General features: G+C 38.5%; 1 protein-coding gene across 1 annotated transcript; it reads left to right on the top strand.

Moving 5' to 3' along the window:
* Positions 1 to 13,951: 13,951 nt before the first annotated feature.
* Positions 13,952 to 15,188, top strand: LOC150057382 (olfactory receptor 2T29-like). The gene has a single exon (XM_090339702.1). The coding sequence runs from the start codon at positions 13,952 to 13,954 to the stop codon at positions 14,897 to 14,899; it is 948 nt and encodes a 315-aa protein (XP_090195828.1). The 3' UTR covers positions 14,900 to 15,188.
* The last annotated feature ends 863 nt before the right edge of the window (positions 15,189 to 16,051 follow it).

The following is a 16,051-nucleotide window of genomic DNA, read 5'->3' on the forward strand; positions in this document are numbered from 1 at the left end:
GGCTTAACTCAGGGCCTGAGCTCTTTTGCTCAAGGTTAGTGCTCTTCTACTTTGAGCCACATCCCTACCTCTGGTTTTTTTGAGTGGTTAATTGGAGATAAGAGCCTCATGGGAACTTTTCAGCCAGGGCCGGCTTTCAATTTTAATCCTCAGATATCAGTCTTCTGAGTAGGTAAGATGAAAGATGTGAGCTATTTGTTCCAGCTTGTTTTGTGTATCTTGAAAATGAACATTATTTTTTCCTTTTTTTATGTAAAAACACTTAAAGCTTTTCTCTCACTATTGATACTACTCTTTTTTGCCAATCTGAGGGACTGAACTCAGGGCCTGGACATTTTGCTCAAGGCTAGCGATCTGCCACTTGAGCCACAGCACCGATTTCGGCATTTTCCTGTATATGTAGTACCAAGGAATTGAACTCAGGGCTTCATGCATGCTAGGTGAGCACTGCACCACTAGGCTACGCTCCCAGCCCTATTGATACTATTCTTTAAGTATTTGTGATATTCCATATTATGTTTTTATTCCTTCTTGAATTTGAGATAATGGAAATCACATATGGTGATTGACAGGCAGAGAAGGGAATTATCAGCATCATGTTTTCAGAGAACAGTCATGATCACTTTTACAATAATTTGTACTTGGAGAATTTTGTTTCCTTATGATATCAGAGAGCCTGAATGCTTCTGGGTCCTGGCTGCTTTTCTGGTGGTTCTTACCTCACAATGTTTCTCTTTCATCCCAGTTGGTTGTAGGTGCTTCCATTACCATGTAACTTTTCACCTTTGGGAGACTGAAATGATGGGGGGAAATATCCTTGAAAATAATAATCCATGCTGCTATAACATGTAAAATATAGTACGATGTCTACAAAACAACATACAAGGGGTAGCAATGATGACAGATTCCACAAAGTATAAATACAATAAAAAGTAGACATTCATAAATACTGTAAAATAATATCTACTATGAATGATAAACTTCCAACATTGTCTAGCATGTAACCTGAGAAAGAATTATTCATATTTCTATGTTTTTATGAAACTTCTTTCAAGTATAAAGTCATTTTTCACAGTTAAGATTAGTCATAGGATCTTTTATATTGAAATACCATTAAGTTTTATAGAAATATATGGTAAAAAGTGAATCCTGTGTTTTTATTCAAAATATCTCGATTTTATCAATATCTTGCAAACAGGGAATCAATGTTTTCGTGTCCTACTTAATCTATAAGTCTTATTCAATGACTTAAAATAATAGTAACTGTTGATCAAGCCTACTGTACTATACAAAAATTACAATCCCCCAAATTTAAGCAGACATATAAACAATCTTGACTAAGTGAAGCACAAACAGTACAAACAAAGTATTTCCTGTCAAAGTGCATGCATTAATGCTGTCAAGAATTCAGCATATGTCCTACAAAATTAAGAAAAGTAAAGGAAGTGTAGAGGGAAGAGATGGGTGAGAATATTGAAAGGAGTGACATTGATAAAGATATAAAGTATTCATAAACTGCTTTGTGAAATGGCAACTTCTTTGTACAACTACTTAAAGATGTTTTTTAAAAAACATACAAAGTTTAGGCCTCAAATGGATAATGTTAAGGATCTTGCCCAGAAATAAGGAAAAGAGTTAGGCACTATTGGGTCATGCCTGTGATCCTAGCTACTCAGGAGGCTGAGATCTGAGGATCGTGGTTCAAAGCCAGTCCAGGCAGAAAAGTCTCTGTGAGACTCTTATCTCCAGTTAAGCATTAGAAAACCGGAAGTGGCTTGTGACTCAAGGGGTAGGGTGGTAGCCTTGAGCTGAAGAACTCAGGGACAGAGCACCCAGGCCCAGAGTTCAAGCCCCAGGACTGACAAAAAAAAAAAAAAGAAAAACCAAAACCAAAAACAAAACAGAAAGTGGCACTGTGGCTCAAGCACTAGCTTTGAGCAAAAGAGCTTAGGGATAGTTTCCAGGTCAAGCCCTACTACTCTGTCTCTCTGTCTGTCTCTCTGTCTCTGTCCGTCTGTCTGTCTGTCTGTCTGTCTCTCTCTCTCTCTTACACACACACACACACACACACACACACACACACACACACACACGAAATGTGAAGGGGCCAGGAGTTTGGTCTAGTGGTAGAATGCTTGCCTAGAATGCATGAAGACCCACGTTCAATTCCTCAGTACCATATACATAGAAAAAGCTGGAAGTGATGCTGTGGCTTAAGTGGTAGAGCTCTAGCCGTGAGAAAGTCCAAGGACAGTGCTCAGGTCCTGAGTTCAAGCCCCTGGACTAGCAAAAAAAGAAAGAAGGAAAGAAAGAAAGAAAGGAAAAAGAGAGAGTTTAACTACAACAAAAAGTAACATCTTTTTCCTCCTTTTCCAGTTGTCACCTTTTCTATGAATAATGGAGCATATTCAATTTTTTCCATTGAGCAGCCTGGATTCAGAGTGATCCTTGCAGGAATATTTTGGTGGGATGATAATAGGCAGACCCATGGTAAGAGTGTAGGCAGATACTCCTGAAGACAACTCTCTCCTCCATTGTAGAGTAAGTTGTTTTTATTTAAAAAAAAACATTTAATTATAGCATAAGGGAAGGTGGAATATTGTCCAAAAAGAAATGCACTCTTTACCCGACTTACCTAACTCTAAGTGCTCTGTACATTACCTTTATAATAATAATTTTAAAATGTTTAAATATCTGAATTTAAACAATAAAATATATAATTTTATTGTTAGTAAGTTTTTTTGTACTGCAGAACAAAAAATAGTGCTAGCCCCAACATGAAGTACAGAAATCACAAGAAAAATGCATGGGTGAAGGACATGAAAATATTGCTAGTAATAATATCAACATCGTCAACATTTATTCACCCGTGGAGCCTTTTGCATGCACTGCGGTGTTGACTTATACATGGGTTTACGTAAGCCCTGGGAGAAGAGCTAAGTGAGATGCAGCAAGGCATTCTCCACATAGCCAGTCAGGCCTTGACTGATGACATAGGAGGACACGGGAACTTCCTTCTGACACCCCTTTCCATTAAGAAACTACTCTAGCCTTCTAGACAATTACCCATTCCCTATCGTGCTAGAAATTTATTGTTTACTTCTTACTTCTTCCATTGGTTGAGGAAAGGCATGTCCTACCTTGTGACTCAATTTGAAAAGCATTCTTTTCATGTAGAACAATTTGACACACTCTTGCTTTTGAAAAGTTTCTTCTGCAAATCTGTGGTTCGGGCATGGAATGAAGAGCTCCAGCTAACTTCTTGCATAGAAAGCAATTGTTTGATTATTAAGTTAATATTCTTCCTCCAAATTCCCATTTTTTTGCTGCTAAGTGAGCTTCAAGTAGCTAAAGCCACTTCCCATATCCCATAGCTCTTGTCTAGTTATTGACATATCACAGTCATGAAAAAGAAATAGCTACATATCCATTTCACATCTTGTCATGTCTTGAGAACACTGTGTAATGTCCCACTACTACCTTCTGAACCAGATCAAGTTATTCCATAGCTTTTGTGTGCCACATATTTGGGTAATTATTGAGGGATATCTTCTGGGAATCTGTCCCCAGACCGCAATTAACCATAGACTTAAGCCGAGCATTGGGCTCTTTGAGAAATTCATATGAAAAACAATCACTGCCCAATCTTCTATAGCTTTTGTCTGCAAGATAATTTGCAATTACAGTTTATTGTCTTGTAGGTGTCAGTGTCTGACACCTTTAATCCTCATTACTCAGGAGGCTGAGATCTGAGGATCCAGGTTCAAAGCCAGCCCAGGCACTAAAATCTGTGAGACTCTTACATCCAATGAACCACGAGAAAATCAAGAGTGGCATTGTGGCCCAAGTGGTAGAACTAGCCTTGAGCTGAAGAGCTCAGGGACAGCACCCAGGCCAAAAGTTCAAGCCCCACAACCGACTGACTATATATATAGTCTTTATAGCAAAGGGAACTTTAAAGAAATTCTTTGTTTTGTGACTGCTAAGTATCCGGAAATTGTTTGACGGAGAGAAAAAAATACTTTTTTTTTAAAAAGTAATCCAAACAAACATAATCCCTGAAGCACAATCCTTACAGAGCAAGCCATGTCTCACACTGTGCCTGTACTTATTCCAAGGGAAGATGTTTGGATGCTTGAGTATCTCATCACAGTTACTTTATGCTGGAGGAGTTGAGGAAAGACAAATCAGGTGGGATAACACCTCACATCATTTGTGTGCCATAGAAGCAGTGTAGTTTTCATTTTAATTGTGGCTGAGTAATATTTGAGTTTCTGGATGGAGATGTTCCAGAAGATGACCATCTTGCTGCAAGTGCTAGCCATCTGTGGTATAGGAATGCTGTGTGAGAGGACTGGGCTAGCTCTGGGGAATACATGGATTCCTCCAGAGCCAGTCAAGCTCAGGTTTTAACTCTTCACTCAGCCAGGGGACTTTGAGCTTTCTTCATATATGCGCTGTGATAGACTACCAATGAAGGTAAGGTATCACATAAACAGAATCAGTGGTTGCAAAAGAGATAAGAAAAAGCCTTTAAGCAAGTTCAACATCCTTTGTATAATAAAAGTTCTGAAGAAAGTAGGATAGACCTACTGTACTTCAACATAAAAAGGCTACTATGCCAAACCTATACCTAATATACTAACAGGAGAAATGGAATAACTTCCTTTGAAGTGGGAAATGAGACAAGTATGTTTAGTCTCCCCACTCTTTTTTAATACAGTTCTGGAATTTCTAGCCAGAGTAATAAATGAGGTGAAAGAAATACAGAGATTGATGTGTGATTCAAGTCCTTCAACTGAAAAATTAAAAATAAACTGACACATATAGGCAAAATGTTCTCTGAGTAAAACAAGGAATTTATAAGTGGAAAATTTACTATTTTTTTATGCGAGCAGAAATAGAGAACAACAGGGTCATATAGGTTGTTTTGTCAACCGTAGTTTATTTTTCTTTTTGATGGTACTGAGTTTGAACCCAGGGGCCTCCTTCTTGTTTGACAGATGCTTTGTTGCTGAGCCACACTCTGGCACATGACTGAGATTTATGAAAATCTTAATTCAACAAGCGCACCTGGTCCTCATTCAGCCACTACTTAGTGACGACGGGCAATTTTTGTACTAATGAGGGGACCAAATGGCATCAACAAACCAAAAAATTTAATTGATATATAAATTACAACATGCATTATATTATTACATATATAATACATTACCAAATTGTATATTACATGTATTATATGTTATATATAAAATAGATGTGTATGTACATATATGTGTATATATATTAAATTTGTCTTCTAAATAAGCACATAGTCAATATTCAGAGTATCTGGAAACATTTTCAGATTCTTATAAAAAGTGTTTCTCCATAAACATAAATGAAACATCTTAGTGTTCACTGTGGACTGTGAAGGCAGCAGTTCTATACAATTGCCCTGCCCCTCCATGCGTGTCCCCTCAGCTGTTTGAACTACAGTGTTTCTTGTAGTGCTCAGCCATATTAAGAACTGCTCAGTAAGATGAGCACTTCTAGTGAGAGAAGGGTGAAATGGAGCTATACAACAGCAGAAGACATTAAGATCAGGTAGCTGGGTATCGGGGGCTAATGCTTGAAATTCTAGCTTAGATATAAAAGATGACAACCCAAAGCCAAACAAGCAAAAGAAAGTATCTGTGGATCTCCATCTCTAATTGACTAGCAAACTGTGGGAGTGGAGATGTGGCTCAATTGGTAGAGCACCAAACCTGAGCAAGAGTATGAACCCTGAATTCAAATCCCAGTATCAACACACACACACACACACACACACACACACACACACACACACACACACACACACACAGAGTCTCATGTTTTCCTCAAACTTCAATTACGTTTTAGTTCCATGTTTCATTGATATTAACCTTTGCATCAGATATAATTCCCATCACTGGGTGCTGGGAAAGCTATTATGTCTGAACATTGTGAATACCTCAATTCTACCTGTATCCTCACATTATGGTGCATTTCCTTTCTCTTTAACCATGTCATATAAATATGAAGTCAAACGAAAAATAAAGAAGTCCTTTAAGAGTCTCTACTTGAGAGGAAGTCTTTGTTAAGAACGGCTCATTCTCTCTCTCTCTCTCTCTCTCTCTCTCTCTCTCTCTCTCTCTCTCTCTCTCTCTCTCTCTCTCTCTCTCTCTCTCTCTCTCTCTGTGGGTTGGGTCATGGGGCTTGAACTCTGTGCCTGGGCACTGTCCCTGAGCTCTTCGCATCAACCTCTGCCCCACCCCTTGAGCCACAGCCCCACTTCCCTTATGTCGTTTCTTTATTCATAGGTCTTAGGTGGTCAAATTGGCTCTTGTCTCAATAAGCACACATTTTCCCATCATTTAATGGTTAAAGATATATTTTGAGCTAGGTCTTCTATACATGCTTGTAATCCCACCTATCCACTACTCAAGGGATGGTGGATGGAGTGTTGTAAGTTCAAGGCCCACCCAGGAAAAGTTTGTGAGATCCTGTATCCAAACAAAATGAAAGCAGAAATCAGGACATAGTTCAAGTGGCAGACTGCTGGCTCAGGAAGGACAAGGTGCTATGTATTATCTCTAGTACTAAAATTGTAATTGATAATGTAAAGACAGGAGTGTAAGCCAGGCATGGTGGCTCACACCTATAATCCTAGCTACTCAGGAGTCTGAGATCTGAAGATTGCAGTTTAAAGTGAGCCCTGGCACTAAAGACTGTGAGACTCTCATCTCCAATTAACCACTAGAAAATGGGAAGTGGCGCAGTGGCTCACAGGGTAGAGCAGTAGTCTTGAGCTGAAGAGTTCAGGGACAGCACCCAGGCCCAGAGGCCAAGCTCCACGACTGACAACAGCAACAACAAAAAACAAACAAAAAAACCCCAGGAGCTTAAATACTATTTTGCCATAAAACTATGTGGAGAAAATTTTTCATATAATAATCCAGGAGGATAAGATTTCACAGATTATAAAAGTTGCTACAGGACTGGGAGTGTGGCCTAATGGTAGAGTGCTTGCCTAGCATGCAAGAAAATCTGGGTTTGATTCTTTGGTACCATATACACAGAAAAAGCTGGAAGTAGTGCTGTGGCTCAAGTGGTAAGTGATAGAGTGCTAGCCTTGAGAAAGCCCAACGACAGTTCCCAGGCCCTGAGTTCAAGCCCCAGGACAGGCAAAATATAATTATAGAAACAGTCTTGGAGTCTAATGTATTTGATGTTTTCTTTTGGTACTGTGAAAACTAATGGAATGACTTTGGATTTGTCATCGCATTACTTCCACTACTAACTATCATGAAACATCTATACACCACCAGCATAAGATCACTGATGTTTCATGAAAAAATCATATATCTAATGTCTCTAGAATGTGAGAAATTAGAAATGACATAAAGTTTCTCTGATCACTATGAAGAATACATGTGAATGTCAAAGGTATTAGTTACAACAACCTTGCAAAGAGTATGGGGGTCATAACTTACAATCAGTGAATGGAAGCCACTTATTCCTCCCCCCTACTACCTTTCTGATGGGTCTGACAAATGCTGTCAATCCCCTACTCTTTTTTTCCCCACTAACAATTAGTCCTACAATGTATACAATTATTCCTGTAATTCATGAAAGAAAATTTGCCTACTTTTGGAGATAGATCCCTCCAGTCTGGGAAAAACAAGAGTAGCTTCTTGAGAGTTGGGTAGAATTTTAGTTATAAAAACTGATTATTTTAATGGCTAGGAATGTGGCTTAGTGGTAGAGTGCTTTCCTAGCATGCATGAAACCCTGGGTTCACTTTCTCAGTACCACATAAACAGAAAAAGCTGGAAGTGCTCTGTGGCTTAAGTGGTAGAATGCTAGCTTACAGCAAAAGCAGCTCAAGGACAGTGGTCTAGCATTGAGTTCAAACCCTAGGACTGGCAAACAATAAAATAAAATAAAATAACCAACCTCCAAACCGGATGATTTAAAATTTAAAACAAAAGGCACACACAAATATGAACAAGGTTAGTTCTGCTAGCATATAATTTTGATTATATCATTCAGATTACATCATTGCTACATAATTCTAGTATTAATCTGTCGATTTTATGGGATTTTGTTTACTTTTTGTTCTCTTTGTTTTTGATGAGCATTTCATTTATCTGTTTACCACTAGAAAACAATGTGTAAAACACAGGCTGCAAGGTTCCCCTTATATGTGCCTATAAATCTACAGGCAAACACACTTTATGGTAAAAGAAAAAAAATCTACTGGGACGTGATCAAGTGTTCCTATGTTTAGACAGTCACACACAGTGAGATCAAAGGAGGATATTCTTAGGAGAAGATCATAAAACTCAATAGCTATGTGCATGTGACCACATAAAATAATATTTATCAAAATGGATTCTAGGAAATGGAAACCACCTTTTTTCTGTTTTTTATCTTATCTTTTTTTTTTTGCCAGTCCTGGGCTTGAGCTCAGGGCCTGAGCACTGTCCTTGGACTTTCTCAAGGCTAGAGCTCTACCAGTTGAGCCTCAGCACCACTTCTGGCTTTTTCTATATATGTGGTACCAAGGAATCTTTGTGCATGCTAGGCAAGCACTTTAACCACTAGACCAAACACCAGGCCCTTATCTTATCTTCTTTGTGTCTTCTTTATTCCTTTATCTGTCTTTGGGAGAGTAAAGGAGGACACAGAAAGGAAGGTACAAAAAGTGAACAGATGCAGCAGTGGCACTCTCTAGACACTATGTTGAAAATGAACTATATGCCTTGTTGGTGGAGATGGGAGGGAAAAGCTGGGAGAGAGTGAGGAAAGGGGTAACATTGTTCCAAAAGAAATATGCACTCTATTTGATTTATGTAACTATAACCCTTCTGTGCAACACCTTTACACCTGAGAAACATAATCAGTTCCCACAAAAATTACTGAGAGGTGAAATGAATATTGTGCACATATAAAAAAAGGAAATCCATTCAAATTGTTTTTAAAACACAAGAAGGGTAAGAAAATGTGATGTAGGGTGAATTTGAATTGATGTAAGGTGAAAGAACAAACATGAATGCATGTTGAAAACCCCTCTGTAATTAATTCAACCACTTAACAAATGTAGTCTAATAAAAAGTCACATATACATATATAGAAAGCATTTTAAGTAATTGTTATACCTTAATAAACTTCCATATTTCATGGATAAAGTTTTATGACCAAATGGAAGAGGAGGACAATGCAGTCATAATGTTCAATGTCTAGCCTATGAAATTAGCAATATTGAAAGCAGAACTTTGATTGGGAGGGCCGGGGGGATGAATGATAATGAGGTAAAAATGTGCACTGAATTCCTAACTAATGTGTCAAATGGTAACTCCTTTGTCCTCTTACTCAAACATAATAAAAGTATAATTATAACATATAATTTTTTTTGCCATTCCTGGGGCTTAAACTCAGGGCTTGGGCTCTGTCCTTGGACATTTTTTGCTCAAGGTTAGCACTCTGCCACTTGAGCCACAATGCCACTTTCACCTTTTTCTTTGTGGTTCTGGGGAATTGAATCCAGGGCTTTGTGCATGCTAGGCAAACATGCTACCACCAGGCCATGCTCCGGCCTAAAGTTCAACTTTTTGAAACTTTATTAACAAGGTGAGATTTGATGTTATTCTTAATTCTGACTAAGATGTCAGTAGCAGTAAGACAGATAAAACCTAGATGAGATGGGGAAGAGGAAGAAGAACAAAGACAGAACAAAATAAAGGGTGTCGTTGAACAAGAAGCATTCTATTCATAACTTGCCTTATGGAATTGTAACACCTTTGTACAACTATTTAATAATAATAATAAAAGTAGACAAGAAACAAAACCAACATTCTCCTATAGAGATAACTATTACCTTCCTTAGCTCTCTTATTACATTCTTGCTCAATGCCCCAGAAGGGACATCCTTCTGTCCTGTCCTCTAATTTGCAGAGTAAGCAGAGAGATGACATCATTTTCTAACTTTTTCTTTTTTTTTTACATATAACCTCGACATCCTCCATTAGGCCATGGCAACGAGGCTAGAACAAGACGTGATGGTCAGGCCAGCCCAGCAGGTCTACATTGCACCAGAGAACACAAGGGTAGTCACTATTGATCTGCTTTTGTAGCATTCTATTTGTTATCAACATGGTTTCCTTATGTTATCTCTATCATCTATTTTTCCTGAAGAAAGAAAAATTGGCTTTCTTCTGAAAACTTTGACATAGCATTTGTGGTGGTTTTTTTTAGCATATTGAGAACTATGTTTTTATTTTAATTATTTGTAAACACAATGCTTTGTTTATTTTCCTAGGTTGGTGTATTAGTTTTCCTGAGGCTGACATTTTACCAAGGGAAAGTGACTGATAGTACTCAAAGTGTCAGATATTTTTGAAAGTTGCAATAGTGCTAGAAACAAATGCCTCAATAAATTCCTCAATGATAAATCCATGTAATAATTGGTTTGCCTAAACAAATAGTGAGTGATCTGTGCTCTCACACTGCAGACAAAGTGAAGAGGAGCTTTCATTAGTGTTTCTCGCTTTGTTAACACAAACCCTGTCACTTGTTACTTGTGTGATGTTAGCCTACAACCAGTGTTTTCCTCTGAGTAACAGAAAATAAGATAATTAAGTATCACATTCTCTTGAGGAGAGTGAAAACCGTCATAAAGTATCAGAATAATTCTAAGGCGATTACTTTCAATTTACAGTTTGTTTTTATTCTACCAGCACTATTAATAAACCCAAGTTAATCATATGCTAAGCTACTTATCAGAAGTTCAATCAACTGTGTGAATAAAAGTAAAGATAGTAATCTCTAGCCTGCTCAGTATACTGCATGGGATATTTTGTGTGGCTTGGTGACAATGACTTTTATTTACCAATATATCTGGCCAGTCAGTCCCCGGCCTGTTGATTTTCATTTACTCACAAAGTAGTTTCCACAACTTCCCAGGGGCTGGACATGAATTTATTCCTTGCTCCTATACTTTGTCCTCAAATAGAAGTGAACCAAGAAGTTTCTGTAATTTGGGGGGAAGTTTTAAAAAGTTTACAGAGATTAGCTTCCATCCAGCAGTGGGGTAGACTTTGAAAAAGGAAACCTATCAATCTATTTTCTTCTTACCACTGTATATCTGTCTATACATCACTTATCTGCTCATCACCTTCTATCAATCCTCTATTTCCAACATATATCTATCTGTCATCTATTTACCTACCTACCTATGTCCAACTTCTAAAATTTCTCAGATTTTCAAACTTTTAAAATAAAGCAGTGAACACCACCCATATCTTAGAATATGGGGTAGTTGATGAGTTGATATCAGAATTCGTTTGGGAAATTTTAATGAGTATAAAATATTTTTAGCACAGTGGATGGCAAAATATATACTGAAAAAGTGGAGCTGTGGCTCAAGGGGTAGAGCGCCTAGAGCTGAAGAGCCCAGGGTCAGCACCCAGGCCCAGAGTTCAAGCCCCACAACACACACACACACATATATATATATGTGTGTGTGTGTGTGTGTAATATAATATATATAGACATGATAAGGTATACAGGTCTCTAGATGTTGATGCACAGAGTGAGACTAAAGGAGAGGAACACAAAGGCACGATACCTATGTGCATATGATCATATAAAATGGTATTTATCAAAACCAACTCCAGAAATTGGAACCAAGCAGTTTTTTTCTTTGTTGCTGTTTTATTTCTTTTCCTTTAGTCTTGTTTGTTCTTTTATATGCCTTTAGGAGGGTAAGTGGGAGACACAGAAATGGAGGAACAAACAGTAAACAGATTCTGCCTTGGTTCTCAGTAGACACAATGTGGGTCCACATACAGAGTCCAGGCTTGAGTGTTTCCCTAGCATGTGTGAAGCTCTGGATTCTAGACCTCTGTACCACACATACAGGAGAAGCCAGAAGTGGTGCTGTGACTCAAGGGTACAATGCTAGCCTTGAGAAAGCTCAAGGACAGTGCCTAGGCCCTGAGTTCAAGCCCCAGAACTAGCAAAAAGAAAAAGAAAAGAAACTATAGAGCTTATAATTCCCAAGTCATATCTAGAATCTAAAATTCTCTTTGGCCCTTTGATAGTACACAAAACAGTCAAGCAAAGCCCCTTGCAGTAGCTAAGGGAGGCATAGGGTACTCGGATCAGTACTGACTGCCCAACACTTACCCATTTCTATCTTCTTAGCACCTTGAATTACTTTCAGAGACCATTAGCTTCTCAGAGTTGAGAGCCATTGCCAGGGTTTTTAGCCATAAATCACTGCCTGTGTCCATACTTGCAGTGTAGTTGCTTGCTTATACATACACAATATTATGGAGATACATTTGCCTCTATCCATATTCTACAAACATACATAATTATACATTATTTAAAATTTGCAAATCTGTGGTGAAAAATTATTCTACCACAATTTTCTATAAAGTGGAAAGAGAAAGAAGTGGGGAAAAGATATTGGAGTTCAGAAAATATAAAAAATTAAAATCATCGGCTCTCCCCAGGTGACAGGTTTGATTGGATTTGTGCTGTGTCTCACTCCTTTTCAGTTCAGCTGTAAACAAGCTGGCAAGTGCTAAGGGAAACTTTGCTGCTGCCTGCTTATTATACAGTGCATATATATCCCAACTTAAATTTCACTTTCATAAAATGCCACCTGGTATACAACTATAAATCATCTTCATGTTTGTCTTTATTTTGTTTGTATCCCTGCAAGAATTAGATTTTGCTCAGTGCTCATCATTAACACTCATTGTTCCTTTTTTTTTTTTTTTTGCCAGTCCTGGGCTTGAGCTCAGGGCCTGAGCACTGTCCTTGGAATTTCTCAAGGTTAGAGCTCTACCACTTGAGCCTCAGCACCACTTCCAGCTTTTTTCTATGTATGTGGTACCGAGGAATCGAACCCAGGTCTTCGTGCATGCTAGACAAGCACTTTAATCACTAGGCCAAACTCCCGGCCCCACTCATTGTTTCTTAAAGAAATGGAAAGATCAGTGTATTAGTGAATTGCATCTAATTTGTATTTGTCTTTTATATTATTTTCCTGCCTTGTCAAGCCACGTGATTTTTCCCTGACCCACAATATACTGATATTATTTTAAGGTCCCAGAGGTATAGAAAAGTACTAACATCTTCAAATTTGCCATCTTAATGACGCAATGACTACATTATCTTATAACAGCATGTATATCCATTTGCTCTATCGCTGTTCTACAAATGTACATAATTATTTAAACTTTATAAATCGGGAATGAAGTATTGTAATATCACCTTTTTCTGTAAAGTGGATGGCAGATTGGAGGGTAGATGGCAGCAGGACTAGCTTGTTTTCTAAGCATTTGTAAGTATGAAGCTTGTTGGACACGGCCGCAGGGATGTCTCAGTCCTCTGCGTAAAGGGGATCAAACAGTTGCAATTCATTTTTCCCTAATTTTCTTTGACATATTTTCTAAATTTCTTGTCTGTACAGAGTATAATTTTGAAAATTGTTAAGATTCCCTTGCATCCTTAAGCACATACCAAATTGAAAACTTTCCAGGTAAAAAGTTTGATATCAAAGTTTAGCTAGTATGTGCTGCCACGGCATCAAATACACAGTGTTCTGCTACTAGCAGATAAAGAATACCAACTATCATCAGCAAGGTTAATGATCCTGAACTGTAGCCATTTTTTCTAGGAATCACAACTGTTTTGACCACAGACACGAATGGTTATTGTTATATAATAATATTGCTTTGTTATAACATTACATTGCTATTTACAGGAGATTTATACACTTCAAGACTGCAGGCACATGCACTCCTCTCTGGATTCCACAGGCTGGATACTCAGTGCATATAGGGAATGTCCACTGAGCCGATGGCTCAGAAGCAACACTGTGCTAATTCTGAGGCTCTCATGCCAGTCTAGGCGAAAGTAAACAAACATCAGCATGTGGATAGTCAACCACACAGAGCAGTCAGACTTCATCCTGGTGGGACTCTTCAGTCAATCCAAACACCCCGCTCTGCTCTGCGTGGTCATTTCTGTGGTTTTCCTGATGGCTTTGTCTGGAAACGCTGTCCTCATCATCGTGATACACTCTGACATCCACCTCCACACCCCCATGTACTTTTTCATCAGCCAGTTGGCACTCATGGATATGACCTATATTACAATCATTGTGCCCAAGATGCTCATGGACCAGATCACTGGAATGAACAGGATTTCACTCTCTGAATGTGCAATGCAGATGTTCCTGTATTTGACCCTTGTGGGTGCAGAGTTTTTTCTCTTGGCCACAATGTCCTATGACCGCTATGTGGCCATCTGCCATCCACTCCGTTACCCTGTCCTCTTGAACCACAAGATCTGTCTCCTCCTGGCATTTGGCTGCTGGTTTCTGGGATCTGTGGATGGCTTCATGCTCACTCCAATCACCATGACCTTCCCATTCTGCAAATCCAGAGAGATCCAACACTACTTCTGTGAGGCTCCTGCCGTACTGAAGCTCTCCTGCTCAGACACCTCGCTCTATGAGACACTCATGTACCTGTGCTGTGTCCTCATGCTCCTCATCCCCATAGTGGTCATTTCAAGCTCCTATTCCTTCATCCTCCTCACTGTCCACAGGATGAAGTCAGCAGAGGGCAGGAAGAAGGCCCTTGCCACGTGTTCTTCCCATATGACCGTGGTCATTCTCTTCTACGGTGCTGCCATATACAACTACATGCTTCCTGGCTCCTACCACACCCCTGAGAAGGACATGGTGGTGTCTGTCTTTTACACCATCCTCACACCTGTGTTAAACCCTCTGATCTACAGTCTCAGGAATAAGAATGGCACCAGGGCTCTGAAGAAAACATTCACTGTGAGACCTTTATTTCAAGAAACATTGTAGGGTATTCTAGTAAGAATGATTTCTTTTCTTCTTTACAGAGCCTGCTGTTCATAGTCTATGTTCGTAGTCCTCAGACTCTCAAAGAAGGGTTTCACTGCATTGCAAAATTCTTCAATTTTAACTCCTATTTCAAAATCCTTACTCAATTGCATTGTATTAGTTTCATTTTCTAAAATTTAGTGTTTTCTCATTCTGTGAATGAATGTACTTTAGAAACTATATAATGAACTATTTGGGGAAATGGAACCAGATGTTCAACTGGTAAAATATGAGCAACAGAGCAAAAGGATGGGAGTGATGACAAGACTGATGTATGTATGAAAGGTTATAGGAACTGAGTCTACTGTTCATTTTCAGGTTAATTATATGCAATTTGGCAATGCTACAAATAAAGAATGGGATATCAGACTGTTCCTGCTTTGAGTTTTTATGCTATGCATGAGAACAGCAAGACTCAACATCTTAGAATGTGTATGTTTCACTTTATTATCATTCCATTGTTTGTCCATGTTCATTCACTGCTAACTTTCGCTGTCAGGTCACCTTGTTCTACCTTATTCAAATATAAAAAGAAGTTGGGAGACATAGATCCAAAAGGGCAGAGCATAGCTGGGAGTGGGGCATAGTGGTAACTCTCAGCATGGGTTAGATTGCTTGGTAACACAAAGGAAAAGGCAGAAGTGGTGCTGTAGTACAAGCGTAGAGGCTAGCCTTGAGAAAGTTCAAAGACAGTGCCCAGACACTGAGTTCAAGCCCTAGGACCGGCAAAAACAAATGGTAGAGTAGAGCACTAGCCTATCAAGGACAGCTTACTTTTCAATTGTAGTTCAAAAAATAATGTTTTGTAAAGTAATCAACACTATTTTCATAGTATTTGAGCATGAAAGCTACCTAGAAGAAATATCAATATTACTGTCCAAAATGAGAAAGATAAATGCATCTGAATTTATAGGCTACAAATAAATATATGCCAATAAAAAGAAGATATACATATATATGAAATGTATTTTATAAAATGATTCCTGCACTTTAGTCAATTCTTATATCTCATGGATAAGATTTTAGTGACAATGGTGAGTTTTGACACTATTATTAATGTTTCTTAGAAATTCAGGGTTAACAAAAACTGATAAACAAAGAACATGAGAAGAA

Source organism: Megascapheus bottae, chromosome 10, assembly GCF_031878675.1.
Source record: "Megascapheus bottae isolate mThoBot1 chromosome 10, mThoBot2.hap1, whole genome shotgun sequence".
In the NCBI taxonomy this organism is placed as follows: domain Eukaryota; kingdom Metazoa; phylum Chordata; class Mammalia; order Rodentia; family Geomyidae; genus Megascapheus; species Megascapheus bottae.